Genomic DNA, 19,741 nt, shown 5'->3' on the forward strand with positions numbered 1-19,741 from the left:
AAGAAACAAACGCTTATGTTTTCATTATCCATTTATCAGGAACTTGAAAAGCCAAAGACTGTTCTAGCCATATTGCCTGCCAAGACAGGATCATACCAGACCTGCTTTGCAAGGTGCTCTCACACCCACACCAGATCAGTTTAGGTGATGCTTTTATAATGTGGGAGGAAACCAGAACCACCAAAGAGCATCTGCACCAATACTGAGAGAATGAGCAAACTTCATGCATCGACAGATCCCAGCCTAAAATCTAAGTAGGCCTCTAAGGGCCTTGGGTCTGAAATGCTGCCTGCTATGCCACTGTATCACTCAGCACATTCGTTGATCATTGTTTATTAAAACACACACACACATACACACACACGCACACACACACGCACACACACAAACATTGTGAAATTTAAAGACAGTTTTCATAGTTCACTGAATAGTTGATAAGCATGTACTGTAGTATGAACATTTCACCTCTGACAGTTAGGAGTTGCCCAAATATTCACACAAATATAAAAACAAATGAAAGGTAAAAAAGGTTCATGATTATAGTAAACAAGAATTCTTGAAATAGTGGATCAAGTATTCCTAAAATATCAAACAGAATTACATTTTAAAATTCCACAAAAGACTAAAACTTTTGCTATAATAAGCGAGAGCTGTAACTTCTGTCCACAACACTTTAATGCCTTCTGCCTGCCAGAAAGTCAGAACCATATTTTTGCAAGACTTGTATTATAGTTGATTCCAAATGTACACTTAGAACTGGTGCCATTAAGATGTCCTCCAGTATGTATGAAATGAATGAATGAGTTAACTCACTGTCTAATCCACTGATCTAATTCAGGGTCATGGGGACCAGAGCTGACATCCTTGGCTATGGGAACAAATCCTGGACATGGAGGCAGTACAATGCAGATCACAATCATACACCATGTAGCCAATGTAGTTGTTGATAAGTTTACCTAACACACACACACACCTTTTAGATCTGGAAGAATAAAATGCACAAAATCTTATGGACTGATGAATCAAAATTCAGTCCATGATGCAGGGAGTTTGTATGCCGTTGAGTTGGTAAAAGGATGGTTCATCAGTGTGTGACAGCAGCTGTCAAACATGCAAGAGGAAGTGTGATGGTCTGGGGTTCTTTTGCTGGAGGCAGAGTTGGTGACTTGCACAGAGCGACTGGCATTCTGAATCAAAAGGGTTACCACAGTTTGGCTGTTAAATCAGCAAAAGGTGGCTACTTCGATTAATCAAAAATTTGAATAAAACTTTAATGATTCCTTGACTTATTTTTTTTACTTGCTCTTATTTATTGTTCTATGTCTTGACTTATTTTTTTTACTTGCTCTTATTTATTGTTCTATGTCTTGATGAAACATTAACATTGACATTAAACTGCATGCATTTCTACAAATACTGAAAAACCTTGGGTGTACTAAATCTTTTGACAGTAGTATATATGTACTACTACACTACTACTATACTACTGTATACACTATATATATATATATATATATATATATATATATATATATATATATATACACACTACTACTATACTATACTACTATACTACTATATATATTAATATAAATATACTGTATATATACACACACTATTACTATACTACTACTATACTACCACTATACTACTATGATACACTATATATATATATATATTATATATAGTACTACCTGGTCCCGGCGGCTCCACCCATGTAATAGTGAAACAGGACAAAATCAATAAACAAATAGGTATCACTAGCTAAGCGAAAGCAAGGTGTGCTCCAAAATGTCGTGAGAGGTAGACCAACTCAAACAGAGGCTTGGCCCCACATGGCTCTACACTCCTAACGTCACGCTTCCCCCTCCCCTCAACCCACAGCCTCTGTCTCAGATAAATTGCTCCTGTAAGTGAACTATGATATTTGGTGAGATGAGAAAAGTGGCAAAATAAACCGAAATGTTCTAGCAAATTATAAAAAAAAAAACGATCTAAATCTGTTAAATAGTTCTCTTGTGAAAAGCGGACAGACATACGGACCCGACGTTGGATTTTATTTATCTAGAGATATAGTCAGTCTGCATTTTCATTTTCTAGGACTGGTTCAAGTACAGAGAGAACACACTTTCAAGCAGGTAGCAGTTTAGCTATCCATCAGCTTCACATGCCAAGATGCGTGTCTCATGCTCGCAGAAAAAGAACCACAACTAACTACAGATTAGTTTTCACTGCCTAGATGAGATTTCTATCCTGTTGACTGGTCACAAAGCCTGATAGTGCTAATGGAAGACGTTTGTGTATTATTTTTAATCTCCAGAGAGACAAGACTGGAGTAAGACAAGTGAAGTTTACTACGTTTGCAGTGTGCCTTTAAAAGACTGTTATTTCAAGTTTAAGAATAAAGTGTGTTTAAAAGTACTTTTACAGTATGAGTATTTTCTGTGCAACTCTGGACCTGAAATAAATACAGTCTATGTTCCCGTCTTAAACGTATACACAAAGACATTACAACAGTATCTACTGAAACCAACAGAATTTTCAATTATAGGGTGATGCAGGTTTTTAGCCATACTGGCCATTCTTAGCTAAGGCCATGAACACCCATGAAAAACAACTGAAGTCAAGTCGGGGAGCATGCACTGGTACGGTACATTGCCGCACCCACCACACGACGCAACAGCTCGGGATCCCGGTTGGCAACCCCCCAGGCAGGCACACAGTCCAGTCCCACCCTCCAGAAATGACCCCCTATCTGCCACAGCCAGGTGTTACGTTGGTGACCCCTTGGCCTGGTGCAGCCACTCAGGTCCCCAACAATGAGAATCCTACAAGCTGGATCACCCTCGGGGAATTGCGCCACATGGTCATAGTGCCGTAACTGACGCTCCCTAACAATACAGGTAATGTGCCTAATTCGGGACTCCATGAGCAATGCTCATTTGACAAAAAGTCAAACCAGCGGTACCCAAGGATTCTCAGAAGAGACACAGTACCAAAGGAGTCCAGTCTTCGTCTCAGGTCACTGGATAGCATCCATGTCTCGCAACCATATAGCAAGACAGGAAGCACCAGGACTCTAAAGACTTGGACCTTCGTCCTTTTACATAGATATCGGGAGGGCCACACAAACACTTTTCCAGCAACCTCATTACCCCCCATGCTTTCACAGTCTGTTTACTGACTTCATAGGAAGAGTCAGCAGAGACATGAATGTCACTGCCAAGGTACAGTAAGTAAACCTCTCAACAAGGTCGACATTCTCTCCACAGACAGACACACTGCTGATGGTTGTGCCTAAGAGGTCATTAAAGGCCTGGATCTTGGTTTTTATCCAGGACACTCACAAGCCCAGACACTCAGACTCCAATGCTCAGTCTCTCGAGAGCCCAAATCAGAGCCTCCATTGAAAAACAATGACACCAAAAAGGCATCAAAATGACATCATCATTAACAATAATAAAATAAATGTAACTTCTAAAAACAAACTGAATAAAATTAACCAAATAATTTTCAATTTTCCAAAAACTCCTTTTATTGACCCAAGGCATAAGAAATTTCTGAACAAAGGTTGCATCTGAGTCATGGGGCCAGGGAAGGAGAGGAGTATTTTACCTTTCACTAATGATTTAACAAATATAAAAATAAATTGAAGGTTGAACACATTAGATCTTAACCCTTTAAAAGTGGTAATTCAGAACCATCTGTATCATACAATTGAGTCAAAAGCACTTGGATGCTCACTATATGTATGACATTACAACTACCTAATTATTCTTATTTACAATTTGCCTTGACTTAAGTATTACAAAATTACTAAAGTGACCTTTACATTATAGCCTGGTCAATATCTGCCCTCGGACTGGCATTGTATGGTGTGTTATTTAGTTCAAATACACAAATACAACGAACCAATCTAGATAACAAGTGGTCACACTTTGATCCTAGCTGGATTTAACGCTTCTTGGCTACAGGTAATCCTGATCCAAATTTCCAGTGTGAATGTGACATCTGTCAATGATAGACCCTATGAATTCCTTTCTTCAATTGAATGATTTATTTGCAATTTAGCACATTCTTTACAGAACTCCCCTTTGACCTGAGTGTGCCCTGGATACCAACCTGAAAAACACTGACCTAGCCATAAACAGGATAAAAAAAATGGATTTTCCTTCTGAACACTGATGTAAAAAAGTTTTAAAAATGTTATTAACTGGAAAATTCACCATTGCATGTGCTTCACAGTCAGTGTTTGCCCAGAGTTAAGGCCTACACATCTTTGTCAGTGCTACAAAGGCAAAGAGTATTTTACCCAGATTTCAATTTTTTCTTCTCTGTTACAGCCCATGCATGGTTTCCACACTGCAAAGAGTCAACTAATAGGAATTAAGAGAACCATACTTGGGGAATGGTGTGAGTACTTCTTTTTCTTTGATTGATCTTATGGAATTTATTAATAAAATGCAGAACTGTGCTTTTTGCAAACCTTTTTGCTGGTGACCCATTTAGGCAGACTAGTTCACCTTCATGACCCATACAAATTCCTTTTGATACGGCTAATTAAAAGAGGGTGTGGTAATGAGATAATTATAAGTTTGGGTTGGTCATTACACCTCTTACGTTTGGCATAACTTTTAAATGATCTAATACTATTTGTTCCTTTCAACCAGTCACTTTCCTCAAAACTGGACTAGCTCAACTGACATTGCGTAGAACTTCAGGTATGTATTAAACAAAACTAATTTAGATTTAAGTGACAAGAAAGCAGTATACAGGTATGACGTTTGTACTTTTGTTTTTAGTTGTGTTAGAATGCATTGTTATATACAGCATATGTTGTTATAAAGGGTAAAAGCAATATAATACTCTTTGCCTTTGCGGTGGACTAGAAAAACAACGACAACTTCACAGATCGGTGATGTAACCAGATGTCTCGCTTCCGATATTTAAAGACATTGGAAATGTAGGCACCAAATGTAGTCAATTTTCTTTTTTACATTTTTATTAAAACACATGTTTCTTATTTTTTTTTGCTAGCTGATATTCTAAGAATTGAATCTGACACAATAGGATTAGCCTTTAAAAAAGTTTTGGGAAACAAAGAAAAGTTAGGTGAAATCATGGCAGCTCGCATCAATAAAGAGTATTTCTTCCATATGAAGAATCTTCTTTGAGACAAGATCTTCAATCAGTGAAGCTTTCAGTAGTGACAAATACGCACAATACCTGAAGTGTCATTAGTGCCGGGCAGTAAGCAAACTGAAGCCTATGAATTCAAGCGACATCTCTAGAAGAGGACACATATGGATTGTGATTTCAAATCAGAATGGCAAGTATAGGAAGGTGCAGACAGGAACAGTTAGACTCAGAACCGTCGAGGCTGGCCGACAACTGAGCTGTTTTTTTGTATTTTTAGGAATTTTTACCTGTTTTTATTTATAACAATTTTCTATTATCTTACGGGATCAAAGATGGCCCAAACATCATGGAGGCCCCAGTGAGAAATGATTTTTGTGCACATTGCCCAGGGTGCCCATGCAGATCTCACACCATGGCAAACATTTATGCTAAGAAAGGAACTTGATGACACACCAAAACTGCCACTTCTTCTGACTTTTTTATAAAAACATGCATGTGTGATGTTTTAATTACTATTGTCTAGCAATTAGCTTCTCTTTGTGCTAATTCACACTGTATTTTGGTATATTTTTATCATCCATTTTTCTTCTTTTATTTTACTCATTTATAGTACTGTAGTGATTTAGCTAGAATGATTTGACAGGTACTTGTGCCAATTTAATAGGTGAGCGAAGCAGGTCCTAGCGGGTTTTACAATAACATTTTTTGTCACAGGTTTCTTAGTCAGATTTTACTGTTTGAGCCTGTCGTGGATTGGTTGGACCATACACTGTTTCTTTTTTTTTTTTTTTACTTTACCTGATGATATTTTCATCAAGGCAACTCTGCAACATGTTTTATTCCTCCTGATTGTTTGTTTCGTGTACCTAAATCCTGACAACATTCCCGTCTCATAAAGAAGTTACCAGTGGTGATAGTTGCTTCCTCCTATGCTTCAGAGAGCAATCCACTTTTTTATCTGGTACAGGAGCTTGACCTAACATTTGGAGTCTTTTATTTTCACACCAATCACAACACACTTGGCTGCCAGAAATCACAGTCCAACGTGGCCTACAAGATGTCCTCCTCATACTTTAGAAATTCCACCCTTGGTATTTTATTGACTGAAATCATTAAAAGGCAAGAAGACAAGAGTTAACTTTGCCAGGTTTCAGTGCTGCATTTAAATTCACTAAACAATTACTTATTCAATAACAAAAGCATTACAGAAGGTCCAAGCCATTTTTGAAACCATTCTTAACAAAACAGAAGTCACATTTTCTTACCATCTCACTTGAGCTGTGTTTTATTGTTGGCTGAACCAACAGGTACAGGGCGTGATTACTGACAATTTTCCAAAACATGTTTAAATTGAGCTGCTAACAGGTACTGACAAAAAACCTTGATAAACTGCATTGCCAACACCTGGAAATTAGCTGAGAAGCCAATACTTGCTTGCAGGTTTTAAATGATGCATATTTAAAAATACTTTCCTTGGCATCAATTGCTCTTAAAGGCTTAAGGTATTTTTCCAAAATAAGTATACCAATTAGTCCATCAAGATGCGGACTTAACTAACGGCTACAATATTTTAATGCCTTTTCAGATGTTTTGAAAGTCAGTAGTGTCTCCATTTCAATTACATCTGGACGCACTGGATTCCCACAGCCATCTGTGTGCTTCTTAGGTTCTGAGAGAAGTGAATTTTTCCTTCCATCTAACTGGTGTCCCCTTAGTACATCATTTCACTTTATTGACGCCTGCAAGTATTTAGGTACTCATGTTGTCTTCCTTAAGAAGTTCAGTTCCTTAAAACTGTTAGAGAAGCCCATGCCCTTTAGTCCAGGAGGGATGTTCTTGGTTCTTCTTCCTAGAACAGCTTATATAGCTGTTAGATGCCACCATAGTATTACTTCTTTTATTAAATTCTGTTTATTTGAATTCAGCACAACCTAAACTTTTTTGTCTTCCTCAATTTCTTGAGCACAATACTTACAGACAAAGAATGGTTCTTCAGCATTAACCCCTACATCCTATTCAGTGTTTGATTTTTTTCAGGTCAGCTTCAACCATCTTGCATTTATAATTTAGATTTGTTTTACCTGCATATCAATAGCCCAATACACTTTTTAAAGGATATGCACATACTGAATATTGCCCAGACTCTTCTGAATTGCTTTTATTTCCTCCTCAGCATCTTTTTTTGGTGTCATCTGCTCATCCTCCAAGTTTATTAACTGTATACATGAACATGTAGTGTTACAGAAATTAAAAAGAGTAATGACCTTAGCACTGATCCCACAGGGACTCCGGTGATCACCTCCTAGTGAACATTCTCCTATTATCTGTACTCTTGGTTTCCAGCTCATTAACCATCTTGTTATCCAGTTTCATAATTTACCACTCTTGCCATGAGCAGCTTTGATATTTTGTGAAGAACCAGACTGAAGTATTTTACAGTTTACTTTTGTCCACTCTCTAGCCATTGATTTAATTAAAAAAAAAAAAAAAAAAAAATTAAAACCCTAAAAGTTTAAAGATCAACCCTTTCTACATCAATACTGGCTGTCAATTCAACTATTTTCATTTAAGTATGTTTTTTCATTTATTTTTGTCAAATTTCAAATTTCAGGAAGCCTGCCAAGGCACAGGTGTTGAATTAGCATTTTTATGAAACTGTTTACAAAGAAATATGTGATATTTCTAGTATAATGGATTTATAAATGAGAACAAAAATGAACGGATCATCTGGGTTAGTGCTATTAAAATACTCTTTGATACTTCCCCAGCTCCAGAAGAATGTGGCCCTGCAGTCCAGACATGTTTAATAAACGCAAAACTTCATAATGAAACTCACAGTTGTAAGCGATCAAGCTAAATACCTATTATAATGCGGCAGATTCCACTTGGCAGTGCTCCCCACATACCTTACAGTCCCATATTTTTCAGATCATTAAAGGAAAACGTGGATGGCTCGAAATATGAAGAATGTGACAAGTCACATCCCAAGCCGACTATCACAGCATGACAAGATTTGGTAACTGCAAAATTTGCATGTCAATATACCTATACAGTTTCAGGCATTTAAGGAGGTTGGAATAGTTAACATTAAGTGTATTTCTGCATTGCAGGACTCTTATAGTGTTTTTTATTTATTTAGGAAAATTAATTCAGAGCAGCTGCCTGTATGGTCTGTAACAAATTCAAGAAATGAAGAATATGTAGATGAGAAATTGAAAGCCTTTAACTACTGATATATATCTTATACAGTATATATCTTATTTCGGCCAGGATGTGAGAGGTGGAGTCGGGGTAAGGGCTCCACCTCAAAGGAAACAGGAAACTTGCTTAGCCACTAATAACACAAGTCAGCAAAATGAAACCTCCGAAGAAAGACAAAAGTTGCTTAGCCACTAACATCTGCAAAATGGAATCTCTTTTACTTTTCCTCCCGCCGCTAATACACAAGCGAGGCAAACACGTCGGCAAAATGAAGCCTCTGAAGAAAGACAAAGCAGCTTAGACGCTAATATCGGCAAAACTGTATCTCTTTTATTTTTCTTACTTTTAGTTTCTAGGACCCTGGGCTTTTTACAACACGGGCTTACACAGCTTGTACACACACACACACACACACATATATATATACATATATATATATATATATATATATATATATATATATATATATATATATATATATATATATATATATATATATATATATATAAATATATATTATATATATATATATATATATATATATATGTATCTATTATATAAAAAAATCTTGAGTCGAGACGTGATCATCTCGGAGAGACACTTTGAAGTCCCGTGAGACTTCTTCCACGTCACGCCCTACTTACAAACAATTTCTCTGAGACACTTTAACATCCCACAGGACAAGGAAGTGAGACACGCAGCACGACATGCAGATCACGCATCTCAGTAGCAGCAAGCCAACAGTTGATCCGTCCTTAACGTGCGTTCAGCCCCCCCCCCCCCCCCCTTTTACAACGCGAGCAGCAGAGACGCGAAGTGGCTAGCATGAAGCGCGCCCCCGGGGGTGGGGGTTGTGGGGTGGATGAGTGAAGCGAGTATGGGCCATAGCCCCCTAGTATATATGTGTGTGTATATATAAATGCACCCTCAACAGAATTTAAAAAATTCACTATGAATTTCTAAGCTGGACTATTGAAAAAATACAGGTTGGCCCATATTTACATATATGATCAAAAAGGCGTTATTGTCAAGAAACCACCAATGTTATTATCAAGTAATATAATGGAAAATGAACATTAAGAACCTTAAATGTTTTTTCATCCCCAGTTCTCCATGGTTTGGTCCACCAATGCGCCATCTAGATCGATACACACCTGACGAAGAACCCAACTTTGAAAGGCATTCGCCACAACAGCTGTGTTGGCATCGGTACGCACACTCGTGGGCCTACCTGCTTCTTTCGCTTGCTAAACAGTATCGATATTAAATTTTGTGTTTATTCTTGCGATTGTCAGCACACTAGAGCCACTTCCTCCAAAATCAACTGCCATCCTCCATTTCATCACCACATAATTGTTTGTTGTGGAGTATAAATGCACACAACGTATGCGCTGCTCTACCGATAATCAATTCCCGCCATTCTGTATTCGCACACAGCAGGGGTTGCCTGGTCCAGCACATCATTACTCCCATTCTCAGGCTACACAGCAATGCCATTTTCGAATACTTTTTGCACAGGAGTCTAAATGCTACAGCCTGTGAAACGTCATATAGATAAATATGGGCCACCCTGTATATCTGGGATTTCAAAGTATCTGAACTGAGTACAATGCTCATCTATATTTAACAAAAAGAGGCAGAAGATCTCAACATTAATTCCATCAATTTCCAAAACCCACTTGACCCACATTAGGTTGTGGGGAGCTGGTACCCATCTCAGAATCAATGGGTGCAAGGAAGGAGCCATCTTGGTTGGAGTTTATCAAGTCATACCCTAGCAGCTCTTGATTTTGGAAGGAGTGGAGCTGATAAAATTTCCTCCTGACTGCCCACTCTTATTGAAGCAATACTACGTTTTACTGTCACTGAGATCACACAACATCATTCAAGTACACAGCAAAATCATCGGTGCTAAATTAACACCTAAAATGCATACTGCATATGGAAACACTCTTTGCATGCACTGTATTGTATTCATGTTTAACAGTTGCTTTAACACTATAAGAATTAATTTAACACTGGGGATTTTGCTGTATTTGTTTCAGGGGGAAACGTCCATCCTTAAAGTACAGTACTTGTGGTTTGCAAAAAAGTTAAAGCAGAGCTAACAGGCTGCCTATCGCTGTCCACATCCCAGACACCACCACCCCCATCCCATTTCTCACAGCCCCCCTCCAAACAGAGAAAATGGCCGGTCAAGAGGTCAAACGATACACACCCAGCTTTGTAGGTCTAGCAAGCAGGTTTATACACACACCATGCTAACACCATTTAAACAATCCAGGCATAACTCTCTTAAGCGGGAAGTGATTTTCAATACTGTTCTTCAAAACCAGATCCTGATTTGCAAACCAAAAAATAATTATATACAAAGTTCTTATTTGTGCCCTGAAACAAAATGTCTCAATCCGTCTTTAGAAGAAGAGGGGTATTTCTAACAGGACCTAATATTGCACATTTGTCTCCGTGTAATCTGGTTTGTCAAGAAAAGAGACCAGTTGGCATTTTATCTTAAATAAAAGTTACATGAAAATTACAACCGCTATGCCTTGTTTTTATAGAGCCATCTGGTTACCTGATTTTCCTCATTCTCATTCAACAAGTACTTTCAGGTCTTTGAATTAAAGATAAGTGGTTTCACATAGCACAAATGCTAGGCAACATATCACCAAATAGTGGAGAAATGACCAACTCTATCCAAATATTTAATAAATAGTATTTAAAGTAATAGTAAAGTAAATAGTATTTAATAAATACTTTCACAAAGCGGCACAATGAATGTCTATTTTTGAGACAAGAAAAGCATTTAGATTATTCATCCATTCATGACCCGGCTCCTTTAGTTTATGGTCACTGCAATATTATAAATACACCTTTAACAAATCAAAATGACTTCAGGAAATAAAAACATTCCACTAATTATACATTATTTTATAACATAAATTAAAATCCTAACAAATATGTTACATAAGATTTTTTAGAAACACAAATGATACCTAGTTTAGAGATAGCACTGAAGATGAATTTGGCTCCCCTAGACTCTGAACTGGGTTAGTAAGATTCAAAAATCAGTGAATATACGGACAAATAATGTTATAAGGAACAATCTCATAACACAATGTGTCAAAGACATGAAGAATACTAATCTGGCAATGGATTAAATCATATTTTTGAAAGCAATTCCGCAAATATACAAGACATGACATAGAAGTAGAGAATTAACAAAGAACAAATGTAATGCACAAAAAAACTCACACACACATATATATATATAGATTCTTTTTCTCAACTAAGACTTTTCCTCAAAATAGAAAAAGGACCGCACACTGTGCTATCTTCATGATTTATGTCAACATGGAAAGAACTGAAATTCTGAATAAAATAAACCATTCTAATTAAGTAAAATAATAAGATGATGATCCAAAGTTCTTTCATTGAACAACCCATAAGAATTAGCATCTGAAACCCATAGATGACTCATGAAACAATTAGTTTCTCGGGAGTAACAGTTTACACTGTAGGGACACTCACTACTCTCACCATACTTCAGCTCAGTTTTTTTGTTGTTTTTTTTGTCATATATGTTTCTGTTTTGAATTGATTGCAAAAAAAAGTTTCATCCAATGTGCAATGAACAGGCGCCATCTGAAATGAGAAAAGTTGCATGTCACCCAAGACTGGTCTCGGTGTTACAGTGCAGCACAGAATGCGATGTGTGCAGTTCATGCAACACTCAGACACTGGCTATTACTGGCACAAGGCTTGGCTTCTCTTGATGATGCAAACTGCTGAACAGACACTTTCTTGTTGTGTGCAATCTATACAGATAGGCATGTAAAGCTAGTCTGACCACAAGAGATTAATAGCTGCAACCAAATAATGCGGTAACCATGTGAACGATGTGCTCTAGCAAAAGAGCCTCTCAGCAAGGCCTCAGCATACTGTTATCTGCATCTTGTTACCATGGGAACACAACATCGCTTGGGATACAGGGGGTTCAATGATGAGGAGACAAGGGGTGAACTCACAGGATGGAAATGTCTTTGTAATGTATAATTATATGTCAAGGTCCAGAAGAGGGGGCAAATGGATGGCATTTCTTTGGGAAATGCTAGGCTGTGAAAGCTGCTCTCTCTTAACATTAACTCACATATAGGCACACTTACATTTTATATTATGTATTATACATATGTACTATATACATTATATAGTATAGCTTTTGTCCGACAAATGGTAAAAGTATAGAACGATCACTAAAATAAGTAAAAAAACACTAACAGTACAATTTTTCGTTACTTGCCTTCGAAAAACAGTATATGAAGCACCAGCCCATGTGAGTCAATCAACTTCCCCCTTTAAAGCAGTGTGCATGATAAGTGTGTTCTTAGAGCTTCAGCACCCACTATCCTGCCGGATTTCTAAAGGCTCGATGAAAGAAAATGATGCTTCTCTTTTGCGATCAAGATATCAAGCCAGTTTGAATTTCTTCCAAAGATAAATACTGACTCATGAATCCATCTCTTTTTTTACTGCCTGCCTGCCTTTAAATTGCTTTTCTTTATGCAGTGAAATTCTAAAGCCCATCGCCTAGGACAATGAATGGGTGCTCTTGATGGCTGTATGCTCTTTTTTAAACTATATGAAATCATTCCGAAAATAACAGGGCAGAATCAAGGTAGCTTGAAAGCGCTGTCTGCTGTATAAAGAAGAACAGTGCTGTTTTTGGTGGGGTGTGGTGATTAATTCTACCAGTAAGATTGCTTTCATGTTCAGAATGATTTTTTTTTGTTTTTTTTTTTTTCAGATAAGAGTCTTAAAGAAAGCTAGTGACTTTTTTCTCTTGCTCTGCTGAGCCAGTCCCAACATGTGGTGGATTTTGTCGAGAAGGCTTTATTTTATATTGCACCTTTTATCGTCAGCACCATCTCAAAGAGTGTTAATGTTACAGCGTTTTCTTTTATTTGTAGAATTAAAACACATATTGGTTCAGTGACTTATATAGAGTTCCACAGTGACTCACTAGTGGGGACTGAACCTGTGACCTTGCGCTTCAAAGTGCAACTGTTCAGCCACGTCGCTGTTACAAGGCAATGCGCACTTATGCTAGTGTGAAATAAAACATCATGTGATATGAAGTGAAAACTGCATTTAGAAGGAGATCCAACTATGTTAGCTACAAAATAAAATTACAGCTTAGAATTGGGCCAATAATACTTGGAAGTCGGCCTGAAACAATAACACTCATACATACGATACTTGAATATATGTTTAACAACACAGAATCTATTTGTTTCTGTCATTAACACTAAAATGCGGGCTTTCTTTGTTTCTTCCTATTTCACACTGTGCTTACCTAAACACACTCTGATGATATTCAATGAAGGACAAAGGAAATCGACAATTTGAATGAGAGGCTTTAACATAACACAAGATCCCAAACATATTAAATGTTCATCTACTAATAAAGTTTTCAAATATCAACGGCATAGTCAATTATAATCTAAAACTGGACAGTGCAAAAGTAAATGGTTGTATTTTTTTACTTTTCAGTCCTGAGGAAAACAGCCTCAGAAGGTGGGACTACAGAGATGCCCAAACACTGTTTTTGTTCAATATGAAACATGTCTGGACTAACTCCTTTTGCCACACATCCTAAGAGTGATAAAAACAGGACACAAGTATTCGCTCATGGAAACAAAATGAAATATGCCACTATGAATAAAATATTCAGGTTTAGCCATCCATCTATCCTTTACCCATGCATGTGTGGCTCTATCTAGTGACTTTCTGTGCTGCTTCAATATCCACAATCCGAGCAGGTATACAAGGTGATCTGATCAGTGAATGCACACTTTATTTTGTGTGTGTATGTAATGAATACTTCTATATAGCTGCTTATATGATGACTATAACTAAGTGACCGTATTTGTATTATTTCAATAGAATCCATAAAAAGATGAGTCAATAATTCACAGACACCTTTAATGTCTGTGTATTCACTCCAACACTCTCATTATAACACTAGTGTATTTAGGCATAGCTCTTTAGGGAGAATGTATTAGTATAATGCAACACATAACCTACATGGGTCAAGAGGTAACAGGAAAAGGGGGCTTGCAAAAACTACAGTGCAGTTTACGCTAATTTTACTTCCATTAAGTTAAGGTTCCTTTTATGTGGAAGAGTGCCTTACTTAAACGTTTCTGGATGACGTGGAGATTTCTTTTGGCCTCAATTAGTTAAGGGGATAAAGTTCCTCTGCTTCGCCTCATTGCATTCATTTTGGTGGGTGGTGTTGAACCCGTAAAAACGACTCTCTAGCTACGCCACTACACTTCTGCATGCTTGAACATGCTTACAAGCCTAGAGCTGGCAATACTGCCACAATCAGGCTAATTTCTATTTAAAAACACCACAATAAACATGCACTAGTTTATTTTATTTGCTAACTTTTGAAGACATTCCTAATGTTAAGTTTCAAGACTGAACCGACCAAAAAACAAATATGAAACTATCCAGATGATTCAGTAATTAATACAGCATAGGGATTTTTTTTCTTTTCATATTGCGAGTGTAAGTGAATAAATTGCTTAAGATAGCCTAGCCATGTCCATTACACCCAGATAAGTGTTTAGAAACTGATAATTTCATCATTTTCAGGGTGTGTTGAAAGGCAAAAAAAAAACTTAATTCATAAATCATCACTGAATACTCATTGACAAAAACTGGAAGCAATACACTCATTTAATCCAGAAACTCAATTCCTTTCACACAATCATATGAATATGAAAACATTAATAAAATAAAAACACAGTGTACTATTTGCTATGCTGAGAACAACACTTTCTGTTCAGATGTGTGCTCCCACTCCTCCACCTACATGTACAGTAAATATACACATCTTTCTTTCATTTTCAAGTCCACCGTTTGATCAGAGGTCCTAAAGAATCCAAGGTACAGAGACAGACTACAATTAAAATAATGGCTTACAAAACGAGGCAGTTATATTACTCATGTTAACTCCAAATCCACAGGCTCAATAGATTTATCTGTGCAATGATCCAACTGATTAAAATAAAATCGCCACTTCTCCAGCTCGCTCATATACGCTGATAGAACAAACAAATGACATGGAATAAGTGTCGTTAATAGTTCAAATTATTGAACACCATAATGATTAAGCAGCGCCATGAATTAATGAGACCCCTGGACGCTTGTCATTGCTACTCCATGTCAAGGATGGGCTGTTCTAGGTCATTGCGTTCACGTTCACCAACTAAAAAGGAATCGAAAGTTTATGAAGACTCAACACCTCAGGTATAACTGCCACACTGGCAATTCGTGGGCTAACGAAATATTCCGCTTATAATGAGCTTTATTCGCATTATTTCATAAACAAATACAGGACACAGCACTCCAGGAGTCGTTAATAGATCGCCTGTAAAGCATTTACAAAAAGTTGCGCCTCTACATAAAATTCCCACTCACTGTGCTTTTCGGTTTAGTTACAATAGCACTATGAATTAATTTTAACATCTGGATCTTGGCACTCTATACAAAAAAAGCTCACACTATCAGATCCTTCACTTTTGCTACAGCTCAGCCGTGTGCTTTGCACTATTTGTCCACAGGACAAGTCTGTCCACTCAGCAACGTGATGCTGGGCGCTTCACTAATAAGTTACACAATGAAATATTTTCAAAGCAATACTCACTTATATTTAAGCCTTATCTGTTCGTTGTCGGGGTTGCAATAAAGCCGTTCCAGCTGTTCCTGGGAGTCTTCCGCTACACTCTGCCACACCTGAGTGCTGCTCCTCCTCGCCTGCCAGTGGTATGGGAGCGCGGTGTGGTGTTTGGGACAGTCGCTGCCAAAGGCGCAGCCTCCCTGCAAGAAATCCACGCAGATCGGGATTCCGTCGCCCTGGTGAGTGTGATACTGCAGCTGGGTTAAAAGTTCAAACACGAGATCCAAAGAGGCTTCTTCGCTTTTATCCTGAAAGAGCCCCGTGTGCAAGTGATTACTGTTGTCCGTCTCTATTGGTGCGAATGGGTACATTCCGCTCGTCTGTTCTGGACCGCTGGCTGGGAGGGGGAAGGAGCTGTCTTTGGGACCCGTCTGGAGGGAACTGGCTTTCTGTTCCCCTTCCATGAGTTCAACACCGTGGTCGCCCATCAAATCGGGCACTCCGTTTCTTTTTAGGCAGATCTGCTTCGCCACCGCAGCCTCGCACAAATTCCTCCGGCTGCCGGTTTGGTTCCTGGAGACAAAGACGCCATCGCAGGCGCCTAGGTTTTCGGAGCTAAATAGACTGGTAAGGATGGGGTCCAGTGCGCGTAGACACTTGGCATCCAGCTTCCTGGGCGCGTGTTTCTTTTTCAGGTAAGGCTTGACCAGGGGGATTTTATCCGCCAAGCTCATCTGCTTGGTGAATTCGCCGCTGGCTGCCGTTGGACTGTTCAGATCCAGCGTCGGGTCGCCCAGCACTTGGCCAGCGCCTTTTAAGCCAGTCTGCAGAAGACGCAAAGTTTTCTCCATTTGGCGGAACCTTTCAAGACCTGTTAAGAAAGAGAAGTTACATTTCAGCGGTTTCTCCCCATGCTGAATGAAAATGCCACAGCCAGATTGCAATCTCTAGTTGAAAAGTTCGATAACAAAGCAGCGCGCTGATCCTCCAGGCACGTACAGCATGTAACCGGAACAATATCCAGCATAATGAATCCCAAACAACCTACGTGCAAAACCTTCTGTTTCCAAAAAAAAAAGTGTAGCTAACACCAGGACAGGCTTAATCAGAAAGGAAAGGGAGACTTAAATACACCCCCACTCTCCTGAAGAACACTAGAAAAGGAAACGTCTGCTTCGTGTTTTAGAAACCGTAGACCTCCACCTTCCCACGAACATATTTCAAACAATCTTCTGATTGTACATCTAAAGTAATACCATCGGTTAAACTAACCAAAGTATACACACATATGCGGATGAGTTTATTAAGAAAGAAAGAAAGAAAGAAAGAAAGAAAGAAAGAAAGAAAGAAAGAAAGAAAGAAAGAAAGAAAGACTAACCAAACGCGCTTGTCCCATAGGCAGATAAGATCGGAGAAGCAGTTCTAAAGGTGGCGAAATTGTCAACTTTAAAACACGTAACAAATAACCATACATTTCTAGTTAAACAAATAGCACAAAGAGCCTTGCTCTTCGAACTGAAAGATTATGCACTTACAATTTCGATTGAAAACGAACTCATAAATGAAATAGATAAGAAAAGAAATCAGTCGCGATGGCAATTAGCAAGTTATTGTAACAAACGAAGCGAATATTTAAAAAAAAAAAACAGACACCAAGTTGGGAGTACATTCGAAATAAAGTCACTAACCTCTGGGGGCAGGTTCAGGTTTCCCTGTCTTTGGCACAGCGCAGGACTAGTCGGATCATGAAGCCCCCTTTTTTTCCTTATGTTCTTCTGCGCGCCGGTGAATCCGTGAGAACTTCTAGCCGCTCTGCTTCTGCCTGTGTGACAAACCTCCGTAGCCGCAGCCTGCAAGCACGTAACACGGCCCCTTTCCGTGGGGGTTGCGGCTCCCAGCTGTTGCAAGTACTTTAAATATTGCTTCTCCTAACCACTCATGTTGCGGATTTTCATCAAAGGGAGGGGCTAATGCTGAAAAAAAACGAAAAAAAAAAAAACACGAGAGAGATGTCAGTATCAGGAAGTGATAGTGGCTGACTGCTTGTCTCTGCAGAATGAGAAAGGAGAAAGGACAGCTTGGATAATTGTTCATGGGTTGGGGCTTGTTTGTCTTGGGCAGTTCTCACTCAGCAACTTAACTCTAGGGTCACTGTGTTCTGGAACATGAAATTATGACAGAGGATGCCCATTACTTGAGGTGCTCTTTGTGCGTTCAAAAAACACACAAGTGACCTCAGCTTAGCAAACAGCAAAGCAATAAGACAGTTTCTTTGATCCACAAAATGTACACATATTGCTGATGGTGCTCGCATAGCAGAAAATTTCAAGTCATTCTTTCCAACTCTATGCTCCAAAATAATTCTGAATTATTAAATCATTTTCCAAATTTACTTACAACTATATGTGGTTGTGGGGGCTCAGACTTAATCTAGCAGCATTTGACACAATTCAAGAAGCAACCTTGGACAGGATGCCAAACCACCATAAGGTGTATTTTGTGAATATTCAAATTAGATAAAATGAGAAACTAAAGGTAGTTAAAACTTTAATTTTATCATAAATTGTCAAGTCCCTGGATTTACTTGATTTTAATATTTCTGTAAGGTGAATTGTGAAATGTATTTTAATAAGAAACAAACTAGTTAACCTAAGATTGACATCACATTAAAAGGCTGGGTCCTGTGTTGTATTCAGTTCCGCCAGGCCAATTTGCAGCTTTAAGGTTACAATATATTGGATGATCAGTCTAAAACGGCAACAGATACAGAGAGAAGATTCACTCTACCACTTAAGAAAAGGTTACATGAAATTAATTCAGTGTGAAAAATCACAAAGGTATGCTATTTTTCAGTTTTGTTGGTTAGTATTAAGAGCTAAAATGATAAGGGATTATGTGTTTTTTTTAATACAGGTGTCCAAATTTCTCATTCATTTCAAAGAATCAGTCATAGTTACGACATGATACAAGTCCAACAAGACATCATGGTTTCGTTCAATTTGTGATTAGGTTCTATCTATAAAATTGCTTTTTTGTCTTCATTTCAATTTCATTGTATTTATCCATTTTCTGAATCGTGCTTTTCATATAGTTTGTGATTGAATTCTATCTATTGTCATGTGCCTGGGTGACAGCTCAAGGGCTCTAGTGATTGTTAGTAATTACCCTCCAAACCATGGGTTGACGCTGTTGCTAAATGCCTTCTCTTTCTTTCACCCATGTAGAATGGAAGATTGTCAGCCTTGCCACCTGTGATGTCATGTTCGTGGTCTGCCCCCCCAACCCCCCCTCCCGTTCCTGCCTGGGCCATATAATGGCCAGTCACTTTTTGACTCCCGTCTGTAAAGACACTCACATTTTCTTTGACATTTTGATTATTTTAATTTCAACCAATTACACGTGGTTCGCCACAATGAGCCAAACCTCTTTCGATCTCTTTGTGATTTCGTTTTACTATAAAACCCAAATCTCTTGTCTTCATTTCAGTTTCAGTGTATTCTTCCATTATCTGAATCTCACTTCCCATCTAGCAACACAGGCAAACCAGAACTGACCTAGTCATAAAAATTAAGACTGTTCTTACGAATGATACACAATTTCACCTTTCACATGTAGTACTTACATTTGTCTGCCTGCTTTGGCTTTTTTGGTCAGTGTACCATGGTTTATTTTACATTTGATAACTATATTCTTGCCAGCTTTCATTTTAAACTC

The 19,741-nt window shown here is 38.3% G+C and overlaps 1 protein-coding gene across 1 annotated transcript in view; it reads right to left on the reverse strand.

Moving 5' to 3' along the window:
• Positions 1 to 17,928, reverse strand: part of tiparp (TCDD-inducible poly(ADP-ribose) polymerase) — a 59,599-nt gene extending 41,671 nt beyond the window's left edge. The window contains exons 1-2 of the mRNA XM_028794496.2: positions 17,716 to 17,928; positions 16,055 to 16,898 (exon numbers count right to left, since the gene is read on the reverse strand). Of these exons, the coding sequence (XP_028650329.2) occupies positions 16,055 to 16,878 (824 nt within the window). The 5' untranslated portion in view covers positions 16,879 to 16,898; positions 17,716 to 17,928. The remainder of the gene's footprint in view (positions 1 to 16,054; positions 16,899 to 17,715) is intronic.
• Between the last annotated feature and the right edge of the window lie 1,813 nt (positions 17,929 to 19,741).

The sequence above is a fragment of the Erpetoichthys calabaricus genome, chromosome 2 (genome assembly GCF_900747795.2).
Source record: "Erpetoichthys calabaricus chromosome 2, fErpCal1.3, whole genome shotgun sequence".
In the NCBI taxonomy this organism is placed as follows: domain Eukaryota; kingdom Metazoa; phylum Chordata; class Cladistia; order Polypteriformes; family Polypteridae; genus Erpetoichthys; species Erpetoichthys calabaricus.